General features: G+C 44.8%; 1 protein-coding gene across 1 annotated transcript in view; it reads right to left on the reverse strand.

Moving 5' to 3' along the window:
- The window catches only part of dnah7 (dynein, axonemal, heavy chain 7), a 461,512-nt gene that overhangs the window by 73,648 nt on the left and 367,635 nt on the right, over positions 1-20,229 (reverse strand). The window contains exons 55-60 of the mRNA XM_068035667.1: positions 19,391-19,552; positions 16,913-17,113; positions 14,185-14,346; positions 13,106-13,291; positions 12,502-12,639; positions 3,611-3,841 (exon numbers count right to left, since the gene is read on the reverse strand). Of these exons, the coding sequence (XP_067891768.1) occupies positions 3,611-3,841; positions 12,502-12,639; positions 13,106-13,291; positions 14,185-14,346; positions 16,913-17,113; positions 19,391-19,552 (1,080 nt within the window). The remainder of the gene's footprint in view (positions 1-3,610; positions 3,842-12,501; positions 12,640-13,105; positions 13,292-14,184; positions 14,347-16,912; positions 17,114-19,390; positions 19,553-20,229) is intronic.

A 20,229-nucleotide genomic window follows, 5' to 3' on the forward strand; every position in this document is an offset into this window, starting at 1 on the left:
ATAATTTACATGACAGAAATATTTTTGTGCAGCTTCCCTTTAAGGTACAGCCTGCCTTTAAGAACAGCAGGCTGTCTGTCCCACACAATCAACAAACAAGACAGCTGGGGCCCCCTACTGTGCACAGAGACCACAGACAGTTTGAAGGAGCATAGCAGCTGCACAAGCCAATGCTGCAATCATGCAGATGAAGTGGGTCTGGTGCATGGGTGCAGGCAGGTCACGAATCACAACGCCCGTGCCCCAAAACCAAGGAAGCCCAATTTTTAGCCCTGGGAACTCATTCCCCAAAAGGCTGTAGAATCTGGCTGAACTGAAATTTTCAAGATTGAGATCAATAGATTTTTGTGAGGCAAGGATATTAAGGGATGTCGAGAAAAGTGGGTAAATGGAGGATAGATGGATGGATAGATAGTTGAATAAAAAATGTATGCATCTCCTATGATGCAAGGTTTACAAAATAATATAATATATTTTTGTGTAACCATCCTACTCTGTTAACTTATTGCCTGAATAAAAAATAGCAATAAGCAAGATATTTTAAAATGTAATATCGCTGTTGTATATGAACAACTATTTTTCAGTCTAGCATATGTAAAGGCACAACGTACAAGCAGAGCTACATGAATATACATTTTGCCTATGAATAGAACTTGCAAAGAACAAGCATCAGCACATTTCCAAAAATCAAAATGTAAGTGATCTGATTCTCTAGGTAGCTAATCAGATTGGCAGTTTTGCTGAATTATACCTATTGCTGTCAAAAGCATTAGTTGTGTCATGTCAGAAATCAGTTAAAAAATCCTTTTGACTTTGACATTTCTCCAGTACAAAATCAATGTAGGAAATATACTTTCTAGTATTCAAATTCACTGAATATCTCTTAAAAGGCTTCAATATCAAAGTGAATGATTAGTGTAAAGCTTAGTTTGATCTAATTATTTAAAAAAAAAGATCTGCTGTTAAATGTTGAAATCATCCTTCCAGATCTTTACTGCAGTTTTCCACAACCAGATGTTTCCTTTACATATTTGTGATTTTTGTCTTTTAACCACTTTGGCTCTAGAAAGGTAGTATGTAGCTGCACTGAAACTTTTGGAAGCATACATTTGGAACCAAAAGTCTGAAACCGTTGTTTCAGGAGCCCAATTGTGTGCTCAAAGATCATGCTGGTGGTTCCATGACTCTGGTTGTACCTCATCTCCGTTGGCATGTTGGAGTTAGCAGCCATTGTTCCATGACAGGTGGAACAGTGGGTGCATAGTTGACTGCCGCAGAATGAAGACATCATAACATTTACCTGGAAACGTGGCAAAGTTCTGCTTTATTCTGTGGCACTGATCACTGATCAACAAGCACTGAGGGAATGAAATCCTTTCCTGTTATTTCATGCTTTGCAGGCTATTACTCCTTGTACATGAGGGAAGCCAGCAATTGCAGCAAATCCCAAAGCTCTTTTATTCTGACTGCTGCCACCCATTGGGAAAGCAATATAACCACTGACCCTGACAAAGAGTGCTTAATGAACCATTAGTTAGCTAATGGTTAGTGGTTCATGGTTTTTTTTTGAGTGGAGGGATAAGTACAATGGTGCCTCCTAAGGGCCAACATTGAGAACAGGCTGGGAATTCTGTAGCGGGTAACTCACCTCCTGACTTCCCAAAGTCTGTCCACCATCGACAAGCCACAAGTCAGGAGTGTGATGGAATACTCTCCACTTGCCTGGATGAGTGCAACTCCAACAACACTCAAAAAGCTCAACGTCAACCAGGACAAAGCAGCCCGCTTGATTGGCACCCCATCCAGCACCTTCAGCACTCAATCCTTCCACCACCGATGCACAGTGGCAGCAGTGTGTACCATTTACAAGCTGCACTGCTGCAACGCACCAAGGCTCCTTCGACACCTTCCAAACCCGTGACCTCTACCACCTCGAAGGATAAGCGCAGCAGATGCATGGGAATTCCACCACCTGCAAGTTCCCCTCCAAGCCACACACCATCCTGACTTGGAACTATATCACTATTCCTTCACTGTTGCTGGGTCAAAATCCCGGAACTCCCCTCCTAACAGCACTGTGGGTGTACCTACACCACATGGACTGCAGCAGTTCAAGAAGGCAGCTGACCACCACTTTCTCAAGGGTAATTAGGGATGCGCAATAAATGCTGGCCTAGCCAGCGATGCCCACATTCTGTGAAGGAATAAAAAAATATATATATATGAATGTTCTGGCATTTTGAACACAACACAAAATAGGAAGCTTGGCAAACTATGAAAAAGAATATGTGATATAGGCAGATTATTAAATTGGACATATAGGTGTCAGATGAAATTTAATGCAGAGAAAAATGAGGTGGTACATTTTTGCAGGGAAAATTAGGAGAGTATATATACAAAATATTCTGCCCAGTTTTGGGTCCCATAATTTTAGCAAGTATGTCAAGGCCACAGTGAGGGTGTAAGAGATATTCACTAATATTAAATTAGGGGTTGGAAATTTTAGTCGTGAGAAACTACAGAAATTGGAGTTCTTTTTATTGGAACAAAAAATGGTTAAAACAACATCTGTGCCTCCCTCGTCAGCAGATTTGATAATAATTTCAGGGTTGCGCTAAGGAAATGTAGTCCTACAAGTTCAGAGGGAGATGGAATTGAGTGAGTGAAGAGAGTGGCAGCAGTTCTCCAATGAAAAGATCACGATAGGGTAAAAGGCCTGAGACAGGGGGATCCAGGTGGAGTGGAAATTAAGAAGACGAGTGCTGTATAGGGGAAAGACTCTAGACTAAAAAAAGTAAGCATGGTGGTGAAGGCAAAGGATGGAGAACTTAGCATCAAGTGCAAAATTCAGTAAAGTAGGGGCATAAGGGGATGAAGCTGAAGCCTTTGTGGAGGGTAGTTCTTTCAGGATCAGATGGGGAAGGTCAGATAGTGAAAATACAATGGGGAGTGAAATTGGAAGGAGGGATAAGGTCAGAAGAAATTGAAGGGGAATAGACATCAGGAGTGCTATTGGCATCAAAGAGTTATTGAAACCTGCAGTCACTGCCACCTGAAAGGAAGGAAATAAGTTTTCTGCTAAAGTAGTTGATGAAACTAAGGATAAAATGGAACTGAAGATTAGGACAGCTGTGAGATAAAATGAGTTGGTGCTGCTGAAGAGAAAGGCTGAGAACATACCTAGGGCTATGCATGGTGGAGAGAGTGGATCTTATGAAGTGGAAAGAGCAGTGATTAGAGTAATGCTGAATATCTCAATCATGAGTGGATCTGAACCAGGTAGGATGGAATTCAAGCCGGAATCTATGCGGAATGAGTCAGAGCTGGGTCCCTCTGAAAACGTCAGTTGTGTCAGCTTCTCCACTCTCCCCACATGCAAATCTACCTCCTCGAGGGCAGCACCAGAATGAAAACATACTGCTACTGTCATTCTTTTCAAAAAACTACCCATTAAATAATTTCAATTAGTAAATTTTAATAATTCTACCACATGGAAAATTCCAGACAGAAAATCTCTGGCCTGGTACAAGACAGATTTGTATTATATAGAAGTAAGCCCAATTTAATTTTCAGAAGTTATAACCCAGTGCTTATGACAATGAATACTAACCTTAATAGCTTTTTGTATGTTGATGCAGGACTCCCTAATTGTTCTGAGCAGGATATTAAAACGACCCATCTCTTGTACCAGCACAGTGTTCATGCTCTGGTTGTATGTAGTTGGGTACTTCCTCATAGCAGCCTCAATATCAAAGTCTGCAGGCACCCTGCTGAGGATATCAGTTGACACCTCAAGAACAATATCATCAGATGACTTTCCAGCCCCACCAGTGGTTCGAGACTGTAAAAATAAACAAATTATGGGACATCAAATATCATTTGTCTTGTGAATGATGATAGAAGACATATAATAGATAATCCTGGAAATCAAGGACACAGGGGCCACCAGATCCATTTTACTGGGAAAAGGCCTGACCTTTCCCCCAGAGAATGTAGTGAACACCAGAATGGTGGTGAATGGTATTGGAGGGCAGTATATGCCAGTACCTGTACACCGTGTGCACCTGGAGTGCGACCTAGTTTCGGGACTGGTGACCGTAGGGATTGTCCCTAGTTTGCCTGTGAACGGGGTTGACCTGCTCCAAGATAATGATCTGGCAGGGGATGAAGGTGGTAGCCCCCCAGTAGTTGAAAGACCGCAAGAGGTCACGGAGACAGGGCAGTGACAGAGAGACGGTCCCCTGCAGTTTCCCTGAATGCGTATTGAATCAGGCCATGATCAAACCAGCTCCCCCAGAGGAGACTGCATTGGCACTGCAGGCAGATGATCATGAGGTATGCCTTTCCGAGACTTTCTTTGCAAAGTTAGGAGACCCAGGGAATGAATTAAATGAATTTTCCCTCGCTGAGACTCAATGAACCGACCCAGTATTGTGAGAGTTAGCACAGGCTGCCCAGTCTGAAAGTGAAGCAGAGGGAGTCCCTGATTGCTACTATTTAAAGAATGAGGTACAATGAAGAAATAGAGTTCTCCTCACAGACCTCACCCTGCTGGAGCACCTCTGCGCGCCTCCTGAATGACCTCCCCACCGCCATCGCCGGAGGCCAATCGATTGTCCCCGGTGAGGCCCAAAACCTCACTTATCTTTCTCAGGCCCAGCATCCCTCTTGCATCTCATGCTGGGTTCAGTCCAAGCAGTGGCCACTGCTCCTGGTTGCGCTGCTGGGACTGAAGAGCTGCCAGCCCGCTGATTGATCAGCAGCTCTTGGAGGCGGGACTTCCTGCCTCAGAGGGGTGAAGTCCCAACCAAGGCCATTTAAGAGCCTGAGCCATGTAAAATTTATTGCATGGCTTCCAGGCCCGGCGGGGCCTCTGCCGCCATGTAAAATTCTGGCCTCTGTATCTGTCTTCACGGTAGAAGACACATAAAACAGTCCAGAAATAACAGGGAAACCAAGGGTCCAGCAAGAATGAGGACCTTAAAGAAATCTGTATGAGAAACAGAACTGGAGAAATTTATGGGACTAAGTGACGACAAATTCCGTGGACCTGATGATCTGCACCCTACTGTTTAAAAGAGGTAGCTGCAGACATAATGCATGCATTGGTTTTGATCTTCCAGAACATCTTAGATTCTAGCGAGTTTGCAAGGTAGCAAATATAATCTTGGTATTTAAAAAGAAGAAAAAACGGGGAACCCTCAGTCAATTGGCCTAACATCAATAATAAGCAAGAAGGCATATGGCATGCTTTCCTTCATCGGACGGGGTATTGAGTACAAGAGTTAGCAGGTGTATAAGACTTTGGTTCGGCCACATTTGGAATACTGCGTTCAGTTCTGGTCGCCACATTACCAAAAGGATGTAGATGCGTTGGAGAGGGTGCAGAGGAGGTTCACCAGGATGTTGCCTGGTATGGAGGGCGCTAGCTATGAAGAAAGGTTGAGTAGATTAGGATTATTTTCATTAGAAAGACGGAGGTTGAGGGGTACCTGACTGAGGTGTACAAAATCATGAGAGGTATAGACAGGGTGGATAGCAAGAAGCTTTTTCCCAGAGTGGGGGATTCAATTACTAGGGGTCACAAGTTCAAAGTGAGAGGGGAAAAGTTTAGGGGGGATATGCGTGGAAAGTTCTTTACACAGAGGGTGGTGGGTGCCTGGAACGCGTTGCCAGCGGAGGTGGTAGACGCGGGCACGATAGCGTCTTTTAAGATGTATCTAGACAGATACATGAATGGGCAGGAAGCAAAGAGATACAGACCCTTAGAAAATAGGCGACAGGTTTAGATAGAGGATCTGGATCGGCGCAAGCTTGGAGGGCCGAAGGGCCTGTTCCTGTGCTGTAATTTTCTTTGTTCTTTGCTAGAATCAATTATTATAGACACTGTAACAGGGCACTTAGAAAATCATACTATGATTAAGCAGAGTCAACATAGATTCATGAAAGGAAAATCGTGTTTGAGAAATCTGTTAAGAGTTTTTTGACATAAAGACAAAAAATGCTGGAAATGCTCAGCAGGTTTGGTAGCATCTATGGAGAGAGAAAAAGAGTTAATGTTTCAGGTCGATAACCTTTCGTCAGAGTTTGTTGAGGGTGCAACTAGTAAAATGGATAAGGGGAAACCGGAAGATGTAGTGTATTTGGATTTTCATAAAGCATTCGATAAGGTGCCACAAAAGAGGTTACTACACAAAATTGGAACTCATGGGATTGGGATAATATATTAACATGGATTAGTTAATGGACAGAAAGGCGAGTCAGAATAAACAGGACATTTTCAGGTTGGCAGCATGTAACTGGCTGGTTACTGCAAGGATCGGTACTTGGTCCTCAGCTATTTACAATTTATATTAATGATATAGATGAGGGGACTGAATGCAACGTATCCAAGCTTGCTGACGATACAAAGTTAGGTGGGAAAGTAGGCGGTGAGGAGGATGCAAAGAGACTGCAGAGGGATATAGGCAAGTTGACTGAGTGGTCAAGAACATGGCAGATGCAATAAAATATGGTGAAATGTGAATATTTCATGAAAGGTGAGAGACTGGGAAATGTTTGCATGCAGAGGGATCTGGGTGTCCTTGTACATGAATCACAGAAATTTAGCAACAAAGATCCACCAAACTGGAACCTGGGATGTGGAAATTGTCCTATGAGGAGAGATTGAGTAGACTAGGCCTATATACCCTGGAGTTTAGAAGAATGAGAGGTGATCTAATTGATACATATAAACCTTATTAAAGGGCTTGACGGTGTGGAGACTAAGAAAATGTTTCCCATGGCTGAGGAATCTAGAACATGGGTCACAGTCTCAGAATAAGGGGTTGGCCTTTTAGGGCTGAGTGAGCCAAGAGCGACGTCTCAATTCATTCCATCCTTGCTGCCTCCGGAGAATCCTTGGCATCAGGTGGCAGGACTGTATCTCCAATGCAGAAGTCCTCGAGGCCTCCAACGTCCGCAGCATATACACCCTACTGAGCCAGCGGCGCTTGAGATGGCTAGGCCATGTGAGCCGCATGGAAGATGGCAGGATCCCCAAGGACACATTGTACAGCGAGCTCGTCACTGGTATCAGACCCACCGGCTGTCCATGTCTCCGCTTTAAGACGTCTACAAATGCAACATGAAGTCCTGTGACATTGATCACAAGTCATGGGAGTCAGTTGCCAGTAATCGCCATAGCTGGCGGACAGCCATAAAGGCGGGGCTAAAGAAGAGACTTAGCTGTTGGCAGGAAAAAAGACAGAAGCGCAAGGGGAGTGCCAACTGTTTAACAGCCCCAACAACCAATTTTGTCTGCAGCACCTGTGGAAGAATTGGCCTTTATAGCCACTCCAGGCGCTGCTTCACAAACCACTGATCACCTTTAGGTGCTTACCCATTGTCTCTCGAGACAAGGAGGCCAAAGAAGAAGAAGAAGAAGAGGAGACATTTCTTCACTCAAAAGAGTTGTAAAGCTTTGGAATTCTCTACCCCAGAGAGCTGTGGATGATTAGTTGTTGAGAATTTTCAAAACAGAGGTGGATAGATTTTTGGGTACCAAGGGAATTAAGAGATATGTGGATAATGCAGGAAGGTAGAAGGTGGAAGATCAGCCATGATTTTGTTGAATGGTGGAGCAGGCCCCAAGGGCCAAATGGCCTACTCCAGCTCCTATTTCTTGTAAGAACAGAAAGTGCTGTAAATACTCAGCAGGTCTGGCAGCATCTGTGCAGAGAGAAACAGAGTTAATGTTTCAGGTCTGTGACCTTTCATCACTGGAAATCAGATCCCCTGTCAGCATTCCGAAGGGATCGTTCCCTCCGCGACACCCTGGTCCACTCCTCCACGACACCTCGTTCCCTTCCCACGGCACTTTCCCATGCAATCACAGGAGGTGTAATACCTGCCCTTTTACCTCCTCTCTCCTCACTATCCAAGGCCACAAACATTCCTTTCAGGTGAAGCAACGATTTACTTGTACTTATTTCAATTTAGTATACTGTATTCGCTGCACACAATGCAGTCTCCTCTACATTGGGGAGACCAAAGATTGGGTGATCACTTTGCAGAACATCTCCGCTCAGTCCGAAAGCATGACCCCGAGCTTCCGGTTCCTTGCCATTTCAACACTCCCCCCTGCTCTCATACCAACATTTCTGTCTTTGGCCTGCTCCAGTGTTCCAGTGAACATCAATGCAAGCTCAAGGAGCAGCACCTGATCTTTCAATTAGGCACTCCACAGCCTTGCGGACTGAACATTGAGTTCAATAACTTCAGAGCATGACTGGCCTTTTTTTTGAATATTTTATTTTTTATCCATGTGCCTGCTTTTCATGTAGTCAGGGCTGCTCATTATTCTGCTATTAACACTCTCTCTGGACTCGTGCTTTGTCTTTCACCACAAGCATTAACACACTCTTTGCCTTTGTCCCAGGACAGCTTTGTTATTTAATCTCTCCAGCCCTATCAAACACCTTCCCCTTTGTTCTCTCCCCACCCCTCTCCCCTTCGCTTAAAACCTAATTCTTTTCTAACCTTTGCCAGTACTGATGAAAGGTCACAGACCTGAAACGCTAACTTTGCTTCTCTCTCCACAGATGCTGCCAAAACTGCTGAGTATTTCCAGCACTTTTTATTTTTATTTCAGATTTCCAGCATCTGCAGTATTTTGCTTTTATTATAGAGCCTCTAGGAAGTTATGAAAAAACTGAATTTGTCTGAACAAAATTGCATATTGTAGCAGATAACTGTTAAAACTACTTGAAAAATTAGGTAATAATCCTGACCTTATAGTGAACAACCAATCAAGTTAAACTTGTGCTTATATTAGCCTGTGAAAATGACTTATTATAAAATTAGAACAATGCATTCTTGCACCTGAACATTGGATAGAAGCCTAACAAAACTGACCAGTGGGGAAGCTGGTAGTGGTTTGGGAACCCATTGTTAATTGAAGTGGGCTTTGCCTTGGCTGTTTAACTCAGCCACAGCAATAGCATCCCGTTGACAATGCATACTCTGTCAATGAAGGCTCTGTATTTAAAGGGGTCTGAATGGCTGTAGGAATGCTTGCTGCTGAAGCAATCTAAAAACAAGAAGATGGAAGGAAGACGTGGGAAAGCTGTCCCCTGGTTCTCTGACTCTTCCCTGGAGGTCCCTGCTGGAGGCCAGGAGAGAAGTCCTCTTCCCTGTGCATGGGAGGAAAAGGCGAGCCAGCCAGCCAAACTAAGCAGGCGTGGCAGTAAGTAGTGGAGGCTGTGAGCAGCAGGAGTGTGGTGCCATGGACCTGGGTTGTGTGCCAGAAAAGGTTTAATGACTTCATTAGGCTCAGAAAGGTACGTATCATATCACTTTCAGATAGCATTTATCACTCTCTGACCTCCTGAATGCTCTCCTCCACACCACTCGACAGGCAGAGAGATCTGGGCGTACAGGTCCACAGGTCACTGAAAGTGGCAACGCAGGTGGATAAGGTAGTCAAGAAGGCATACGGCATGCTTGCCTTCATCGGTCGGGGCATAGAGTATAAAAATTGTCAAGTCATGTTGCAGCTGTACCTTAGTTAGGCCACACTTAGAATATTGCGTGCAATTCTGGTCGCCACACTACCAGGAGGACGTGGAGGCTTTGGAGAGGGTACAGAGGAGGTTTACCAGGATGTTGCCTGGTCTGGAGGGCATTAGCTATGAGGAGAGGTTGGATAAACTCGGATTGTTTTCACTGGAACGACGGAGGTGGAGGGGCGACATGATAGAGGTTTACAAAGTTATGAGTGGCATGGACAGAGTGGATAGTCAGAAGCTTTTTCCCAGGGTGAGTCAGTTACTAGGGGACATAGGTTTAAGGTGCGAGGGGCAAAGTTTAGAGGGGATGTGCGAGGCAAGTTTTTTACAGAGAGGGTGGTGAGTGCCTGGAACTTGCTGCCAGGGGAGGTGGTGGAAGCAGATACGATAGCGACGTTTAAGAGACATCTTGACAAATACATGAATAGGAAGGGAATAGAGGGATATGGGCCCCGGAAGTGCAGAAGGTGTTAGTTTAGGCAGGCATCAAGATCGGCGCAGGCTTGGAGGGCCGAATGGCCTGTTCCTGTGCTGTACTGTTCTTTGTTCTCTTCTTGGCACGACCCGCCTTGCATTTCCACAAATTCCTTTCTCTCCAGGCACTTCCTCAAATCTCCATCTCAACAGCCAACACTCACCCTCATCCTATTGCCCTCTTGCACTCATCCCTCACAGTCACCCTCCTCAAATGATAACATTCCATTCTCTAGCACACATTCCACTTCTCACAGTCATAACTCTGCCTTCTCTCATTGCAGCAGACAAGAGCCCACCTATTCCAAGGCAGCAGAGAACAGTTGTGGTGGGGGTGGGGGTGGGGGGCTAGACTGGCAGCCACAGCCACTGGGTTGGAGGAGGGCGTGGCACATTCACTAGGCATTGGGCGATGGAGAGATGGGAGTGGCCCACAGACTTGGTTACAGCATTAGATGATGCATTGACACCTGGCACTTAACAGTCACTCATACTGAATTGATGTCATCATGAATGAAATTGCACAATATGAACTATACTGAGTTTGTACCCTTGTTCAGTGTCAGCACTGACTCATATCTTTCACTTCCCACAGTTCTTTCACAGGTGAAGGAGGAGCTGCTGTGGGACCACTCCAAGGAGTCCTCAGAGGAGGGTAAGCACTTTGAGAATCCAACGTCATGCACACCCTCCACCAGTGCAGATACACATAGCTCATTGAGTATTGCAGTAGATATAGCTAGGTTGTCACATGGTGAGCAACACATTACACGTGAGCAGGAGAAGGTGCTGGAGATAGGGACAGCAGTGAACAGTCCCAATCAGCAGGCCAGACTCTCCAAGCTCTGCTCAGCTGGAGGTAGTTGCTGAACCTCGGGGGTCATCTACAAAAAGGGAACTTGTGGAGCAGCAGTGGGAAATGTGTGTGCCTCTGTCAGCATTTCCAGAGGCAGTGCACACCCTTGGAGAGAGATTGGAGGAGTCCACCTCTAGCATGAGTGCCATGATTTCTCAGGCATTTGTGCTGATATCCACCTCCATGGAAAAAGTGGCCTCCTACATTGAAAATTGGATGTGGCAAGTAACCAAGTGCATGCTGGCCCAGACCAATTGCCTGCACACTCTGTCTGCCACTTTACACAGGATGGAAGAAAGCCTCACCTTGGTGGCTCAATCCCTCATTGAAGCGCAGCAAATGCTCTCCAGCTCTTGGCAAGCAGGGAAGTGCAAGTGAGCCATGAGAGGGAAGATGGAGAAAAGGCACATGGCACTGAGGGTTCTTCTCAAGGCACTCCCACCTCATCCCTTGCCCCCTCCCCTCCATCAATCCCACATGCTGCCTCTTGCCCAGATGACTGAATCTGCCCCTGCACAGGTGTAGGTGAGGCAGTCTTTGGCAGGGCCCTCATGGCTTCAAAAACCCAGAAGCTGTCCGCCACAGGAATCTAATGTGTCACAACAGGGAAACAAGCAGTTTGCCTCCAGCTCAGCTGAAGCCCCAGGCGCCATGTAGAAGTAAAAGGAAGTAGATAAGAAAGTATTCTGTCCATTGCGTTAAAAGTAGCAGGGTCAATTTTAACTTTTGGTGGGCAACATATGGATTGCGGCTGCGGCCGGCTCATTCTGGGGATGAACAGGCCGGAGAAATTTAGACTCCTGGGCCTCGCTTAAATGGAATTAGCAAGCTGCAGGCTCCACATGAGAGCCCCAATGCAAATTGCAGGATTAAGGCTGACCCAATAAGCAGCTGCAAGGTAATCCTTTGGAGTTTCGCGATCATGGAGGGGAAAGGGAGGGGAGCCAGGGCCAGCAGTGGCAAAAATTATTTTTGTGGGTCCCAGGGAGCACTCATTCAACTCCTGGCCTCACAAAAATAATTGAAAACTTACCTTTCCAGGGCCCCTTCGGCTCTCTCATTAGTGAAGCTGGTTCAAGAGTGCCTGGGACACCCTCCAACTAGTTGTATCCTATTATGGCAATCAGGGTCTATGTACCTCATAGGACTCCAAATGTGAGTATAAAAAGTGGCACACCACTGGCAGGCACTTTGGCTGCCCAGTAATGGATCCTTCTGAAAGTGGCAGGTGGCTGATCTTTGATGTCAATGGGGCAGTAAGGCTACCAAATCCATTTTGAGGACATTGCCATCCCATTAATACCAAGTTCAAAGCAATTCCTGTTTTTCTGAAAATCCAAATATTCTCCTTTGCCTCTTGATATGACTTCACACTAATGTGGCACAAAACCTTTTACATTATATAACAGCTATGGTTTAAAACAATAACTAGCTCCTGCACGCTCAATTCATACATGTCTAAAATAATTTTTTTTATACATACTGGAGTTCATCTAGATAGTGACTTACAAGACTAATAAAGAAAAATTATTCCAATTTGCATCCTCTGCTCAGCCCAACATATTCTTTTAACTCAAACATTGTACCCCATTTTATTCAAACTGTAGCAATCATTTGACATACCTGAGTAAGTAAGATGCTGTCAAACAGGTTCTGGGTCTCCGACTGATCCTTAGTGATATCAGCATTAGCATGCATCCCAAAGACTTCTGGAGTCGGGTTCAAAGGGAGGCTCTTAGTATAGTTAATGTAGCTGATATACTGTAAAGTGATTAATAGGTTTATCAGAGATTTGCATGGCACCTGCATTTTCACTGCAACTTATGCTGTTTCTACTGTCCATGAGGTTGGAAACTAACAATTCAAAACATCATTCTTTCAAAACCTAGCTAAGCAGCCATCGGATGTGAATTTTTTTTGTGTAACCTGTTTTTTGTATCAATATTTTAGTGCATTATATCCATCAAGAATAATATTTTTAGATTAGAAGATTAGAACATTACAGCGCAGTACAGGCCCTTCGGCCCTCGATGGTGCGCCGACCTGTGAAACCATCTGACCTACACTATTCCATTTTCATCCATATGTCTATCCAATGACCATTTAAATGCCCTTAAAGTTGGCGAGTCTGCTGCTGTTGCAGGCAGGGCGTTCCACGCCCCTACTACTCTCTGTGTAAAGAAACTACCTCTGACATCTGTCCTATATCTATCACCCCTCAACTTACATCTCCTTCTGCTGGTGCATAATAAATGCCACTCAAGTCAAACGTGTAGGCATTATTTGATGTAATTTCTTTGTTATAGAATTTATTTAGAATTGAACGGAGTGTGCGCCGGTCCCAGTCATCCGTCACTCTCCCACCATAGTTGCATTCACCAGTCATATATCGAATAGCATCAAGGGGCACCTCCTGAATAAATAGACATATGCAGTTGATGTCAATTGAAAGAAAACTGATTTCAATGAGCCAATATTAGATAATTTTTAACATCCTTCCTTTTCAATTACATATATTTTCCTTTCATTCCTGAGCTCTTACTCGTCATTGTGGATAACCTCACAGATTGAGGGATTAGTTTCACAATAGCCCATGAAAATCAATAATGTAGCTATACTACACATATTGTAACACTGCCAAGTGGGTTCTACATTGTTGAGATGCAAGGTGAGCAGTTCAACTGCAGCCAAACTGGTGTCAACTTGACAGTTTGGGGAAGGCTTGAAATACTTAGAAAAGGTAGCCTCACAATAATTCAGTTGTTTTTTAACTAAAGGAAGAATGAGGTAAAATGGAGTGTATGCTCTCCAAAATAGGGTAACAAGTATTGAACATAACAAAAATTGTGCATCACTGCTGATTTTAATTTTTTTCTAATGAACTAAATCCTCGTTTTTACATAGGAAAGTGTTCAGTTATGCAATGTGTGTACTTTGGATGCACAAAAACATGAGACAGCATAGGGCCCTTGTAATTTAACTCTTTGGAAAAATAATAGGCAACAATCCCTTATTTTCTCTTGATGGCACCATAGTCCAGAAAATTTGAGCAAGTTACATCACAATGAAGCAGCAAAATGTAGCTTTGGGACAGCAGTCTACCACTTTGCCAAGTTGCTGTGCAGCTGAGAGAAGATTTTGACTACAGGCCTACTGTTTCCTGACTGGGGTGAGGTAAAATTGGAGGGTGAAAACTGTCTTGAGAAGTTTTCACATGCCTCCTGGAAGTTTGAAAGTGTCTTTGATGAAACCTTGACACCAGATAGCTCTGCCGCTGCCATTGGTAGATGGTCAGGAACGGCTTACCTCATACTGGTTAAGGAACATGTGGAGCTGCTGTACACTTATCCGCAGGTCAGTTTCATTAAACTCATAGGGGATATTCCATCCTAGTGGTCCAAATTTCCGTCTTTCCTGAACCAGTGCATGGAAGAAGCATAGACCATATAGGAGTTTTTTAAATTCAGCCTGTTGAAAAAAATAATACAACATCCATCCCAGTCACTATGTACATTCTGTCAAGATAGCTCAGAACCTAATGTGCCCCAACAGAAAACAAATGTCATACTTATTTTGACCTAATTTTAAAATATATTTTCAAGCAATATTACTATGAATACTACAAATGTTTTCTCTCAATACGTGCCAGCATTTGTTGACTGGAATTGCAATAAACAGTGACTGCATCTCTACGTGTCAATAATTTTGTTCATTTAATTTAAATTGTCATTCGATTTGTTGATGGTATCAACAAATTTTACAAACAAATTGTCTATTTTCAGATTTTCTTCACATCCAGTATGCAAATAAAACAATTTTGCTCAGCCCAGCCCCAAATAAAATGTCAATTACACATTTAGGGTGAAATATTGGTTTCCCCCTTTTTAACGCAGATTCGTGACCTGCCCCTGCTGCTACTGGTGGAAGTAGGCAGCATGTTAAGTTGGTGCTGCCACCTCATTTAGCTTATAGTAGTGTAGGGTCAAGCATCTGTCGCACTGCTCGCTGCCTCTACACTCAGCACATGGTTCAGCCAGTCTTAAAGGCAGTCTATCCCTCTTAAAGGGATGCTGCATTGAATTACAGGAGGTTGCTGCTGAATAGAGCAGAGAAAGGATTCTAAGGTCACGGATGCAATGCTGGAGGCCTTAGTGGTGGAGGTGGACAGGACCTACTGTGCCCCATTTGACACCATAGTTCAAATGGAGGCCCTCAAGGACTATCTTCAGAAGGGAGTGAGATAGGTGACCAGGGACATTAATTTCCAGTGTCTGGATCTGAGGACCTGGCAGTAATGAGCTCACGCAGGTGGTCAAGGTCAGTGAATGCATCTTCGCATGACATCTCCTACCCACTGCTCCTCCAGCCTGTCACACTGCTCAAAGTAGCACACCCCGTCACTAAACTACCAGCAGTTTCTGGCTCTAAGAACTCACACCTAACATCCAGATACTCCACCTCACCCTCACACATCAACCAATGCTACCGGCCTCACACCCAGCTCTAGTTGCTGATACATGCCTCCAGCTATTCAGTTTTGGCAAGCACATCACCCATACCAATGGCAACACACTCATGTGTAGTTCCACAAGAAGTTTAATTACCTCATGCGGGTGCTCAAGGTCAGTGACTTCAAAGGACAACTCATACCCACCGCACCATCAACCTCTCACACTTCTCAATGCACCATATCCCCATCACCCACCCATCAACAGCCCCTGGCAGTCAGGACTCAGGCCTAACATTCAGATGCTCCACCTCACCCTTGCACACTTTCCAATGATGGAAGCCTCACACTCACCTCTTGCAGCATCTGCATGTGGTGAGTCACTGGACACAGGTGGGCTGCAGCCAGGGGTAGAACAGTTTGTGTGCCAGTTCACCGGAGTCCAGGTCGCATACAAATTCTGCTACAGGGGACTCAGATGAGGACTTTGATGGGACAACCTACTGTCAAGGAGCATGGAGGAGTCCCAGCTCCCATATGGCAGAGGGCATCAGGCAGAGCTTGGAGCCCATCCTTTCCACCGTGGAAGTGCTGGCCAAATCCACAAAACCATTTGTAGGCTCATCCGTGATGCCGTGTCTCATAGCCGCTGTCTCAGCTTCCACTGCCACACAGGGGGAAGCCACCCAATGTCAGCTCAGACTGAGGTCATGAGATTCATGCTTGTTGCCATGTAGGCTCAGACTGCTGCCATCATGTCAGATCGCAGTGATCAAAGAGTGTCCAGAGTCTCTCAGCAGTCCAGCAGACTGTCCTCCAACAGATTGGGTAAGGTGGAAGTTGGAGAAGTGCTCTCTGAGAACCCATGGTGGGTACGGCCTTCTGTGGAGAGCCTTCCTCCTTCTCACTCTGTCCAGAGCTTCCCCTCTATGTAGCCTCTGCTCCATTTGTCTGTTATGTAATTACTGGCTTCAAACCCATTGCAACCTTTGTGTGAAGAGGTCACCAAATCCTTTTCCTTCCCTATTAGGATGCAGCAACACTCCCTGCCAAATCCAGCAACCCATCACAACAGTTCCTATTACATTCCGCAATACTTCCACATACTTTCCAATAGCAGAACTAAGTCAAAAACACCTCATCTGCAAGTCGGATGCCTGTCCCTTTAAATAGTGCTAGTGGGGGCTAACTCGTGTAGCTGAACACATGTTCAGCTGAGAATGATTAGCATAGGTGTTCAGTAGACCTGCATGATGCATGTTTCAGATCAGCCAGAACAACTGTTTGACATCATGATTTGCCGACGTTGAGCGCTTCTGGAATATACATAACATGCCCGTGCTTGCACTCTTCCCAGCATGGGACACGGCGTGGGCCACACAGGAAGTTGCCAGAAGTGCATTGCATGCCATTTTCTGAGTTCGGAGCTTCTGTAGTGCTAGCACCAGTGGTGTTATGGAGCCCTATTTCGTGGCCACGATGTTTAAATTAAGATCATAGTGGGTATAATGTCTCTTTTGATCTTTGCATCAAGTTCTGAAAACAATGTGTTAATCCTGAATGATTTGCAATTAAACTAGTACTAACTTGCTTCTTGCAGCTGCCAAAGAACTCTGGGTCAGAAATGGGATCCATGAGGTAGGATCGGATAATGTTAGGTCGAAGACCCTTTGGTGCTTCATTTGTCATTTTGACGCCATTCTGTAGGACAGAAACTGGGAAATTTGGAGATGGATAGCTTGTAAGCCACAGTCTGAAGTCAGGGTGTGTAGTCTCTGGATTCAGTTCCTGCAATATAATGTCACAGATGAAGAAATATTAGTTCTAAGAAAGATAAAAAGGAGCCATGTTAAATGTAAACTTTACTGCCTTATATAAAACAATCCATCATAGTAATTTTTATTCTTATTTAACTTGTAGTGACTCGCAGACAAATGAGTCATAAGTAACGGAATTGCAAAGTACAAGGATAATACTGATGTTCTTCAAGTTAATATTTATTACTTACAAACTGAAATTACTGTTGACGTGAAGAGGTAAGTTAAGTTTCTTACAGTTTTAAACAGGGGTATCCAAGCTCTCAGAGTAGCTGTAGCTAGTTAATTAGGTAGCTAGTTTAAACTGGTTTCTGAGCTCTAGCAAAGTTGACACATCATTGTTTTCAGAGAGTATAAATTCAGGGGACTCTCAGTGTTGCTATCTGCACCGAGTGCTGCTGGAGGGTACAGAGTGTGAAGAAGGGGGTTCGGTAAGTGAGGGAACTATAAATTAATTAAGAAAAAAATGTAATTAAATTAACACAATAAAGATGGCAGGACAAGTGATGTGTTGTGGCTGTAGTATGTGGGAGCCCTTGGATGCCACGGCAATCCATGGCAACCACGTCTGTAGTGTCTGCGGCTTGAGGAGCTTCAGCTCAGAGTCATTGAGTTGGAGGCTGAGCCGCAGACACTGCGATGCATCAGGGTGGGGGAAAGTTACCTGGACACTTTGTTCCAGAAGGCAGTCACACCCCTTTGGATAGGGTCATCTGTTTTGGTCAGTGGTCAGGATGTGACTGAGAGTCAGGTAGGTCAGGGGATAGGGAGGTGGAGGAGCCTCAGACCTTGAAGTGAGCAACAAGTTCGAGGTTCTTGTAGTTTGCATGGACAAGAGCAAGGGCTGTAGTGTGGACGAGTAGACTGACCATGGTGCAGGAAGCTGTTCAAGCGGGGGGAACAAAAAGGAAAGTAGGGGCGAATTATCACATCATTTCTCGTATATCGCGCAAACTTATGAACGGGTCTAAGGCCCTCATTTTCAGCCCTGAAAAGTGCCCAGTCTACCTCAAATTACCCTGGAAGGGTAATGTATCCCAAAAATTTGAGCAACAGGTGAAGCTAGCTGTTTCATGCTGCCACTATGCAGTAGCAACACATGTGGTGTTCGCCACTAACAGAATGCTGCCATCAAGCCAAAAAGAGGTCCTGCCTATCACACGCCTGAGTAATGTGATATATGAATTTCAACGCCAGTGTGATGCTAGATATATAGGCCGTACGTCCCAAAGACTGGCGGATTGCATCAAACAACATGTCCCTTCCGCTGTTTGCAATGGGCAAAGTACAGGCTGTACCCAACCAGCCCGTGCTTGCAAAACTCAAAACACAGTGTCCAACACTAGATGCGATTCCACGATTGGACAAAATTTGCTAAATAATCCGCAGTGTGCTAAGAATTACGCTGACAACCAATTTAAGATTGTCAGTAGAACTCGCAGTGTGGTGCATTTGCGCGTACTGGAAACTACATATATTAATACACAGGGCCCTGTTCTTTGCAGACAGAAAGAACGTGTACAAACATTGCACCAGTTTCAGCTAAACAAAATAAGTGACAGCCATTCACTGGTTCATTCCTCAGCGCAATGCCTTGACCAGAGTCAAGCTGCCTGGTTTAAATTTCAAACAAAGCTTGGTGGTTAACTGTCAAGTCACCATAAACTGGTGCATTCTCCATGGCAGCGCCTCTACCAATCAGAGTTCACTTGCCAACCAATCAGCACTCTCTTCTCATACAGTATAAAGTTGTTGTCTTCCCTTACATTGGTATTCTTTCAGATTGTCCTGATGAGTGCAAGATGAAAAGCTTCAACAACATGTCTCTATTTTCAGCAATACTCAAGTTCTGTACTATCAAATTACTATTTACAAACAACTGTAGTAAAAATGAGTGTCAGACATGCTTCCAGCTTTTCTTTAGTGCAGCTACAGTTCCTTTTATACGGCTAGAAATGACTGCCTGCTGGCCTGTATCATCTATGGTTTATAGGCAGGTTGAGGAACCTGCAGTAGAAATGCTGGTAGGGAAGAAGTGGTTCTGGGGTCTTAACTATATGATTCGGCCTCATTAATGAGGCCCGCAGTCTGTTTCCAACAGGTGCTCTGGCTGCTGAAATCGAGGCCTGTATAAAAATTGTTTTTAGATGTACATGAGGCAATAGAAAGACAAAAATTGTTTGCATGCTTTTTAAAAGTTCCTTCTCTTTTTTGAATATTTGATAATAAACTGAACACAAATTCTTACCGCACAGACTCTTTCTAATGTTGGCATCCATGATGTTGCCAGGTGACAGTTTTGTAATACTACCCAGGAACCTTGCTTCACAGCCTTCTCAATCATGTTCATGGCTATTGGCCCTTGACCCTGTCCAAGGGACAGAGAGCTTAGCTTGACTCCTCCAAATCCCTGTACAGATAGGAGATGTTAGTTAACATTTTTAACTGCAATATGTACACATATTGGCTGGTTTTTTATCCAGCCCCATGGAGGCAGCTTTGGAGGTGGGACAGTGTGGAAAATCGGATCAAGGTGCATCAGGTCACCTGTTGCCACCCCCAGATCATCTTCCTGGAGGCAGGCTCCCAGCGGCAGTGGCTACCCGGCCTTCCGCACTGCATAGCCAATCAATGTATTTAAAAGGGCATAGACCTTAATTGTGCGCAACAATGAAACTTTAAGGAAGGCGCACAGGTCCCGCACTGTGTCAGGAGCCTGGGAGCACATTGGAGGAGGCTACATGGCAGGAGGTCGGAGCCCCATCGTATGATTCTGCATATCCATGTATGAAACAGCAGAAAGGTTGAAAATGGCACATCCCAGATGCATTCCCCTGCAGATTGATGCCTGACAGATCTGGCCCCTAGTGTCTGCAAGCTGATTGGTCTATTTGGTACAGGCCTCCATCTTGCAGAACCCTCTCGCTCTCTGTTTGCTTGAGCAGCGCTCAGCTTCCCCAGTGAGATGTTGGCCTCCCTTCCTTGGCTCCGACCAATTGGCCCTCCTATGTCAGTCTGCCACCCACCGTTCCTAATTGGACGGCAAATGTGGAAGCGGCCTGTTAATTGGCTGCGTCCCATAAGATC

This window comes from Heterodontus francisci, chromosome 7 (assembly GCF_036365525.1).
Source record: "Heterodontus francisci isolate sHetFra1 chromosome 7, sHetFra1.hap1, whole genome shotgun sequence".
Lineage (NCBI taxonomy): Eukaryota > Metazoa > Chordata > Chondrichthyes > Heterodontiformes > Heterodontidae > Heterodontus > Heterodontus francisci.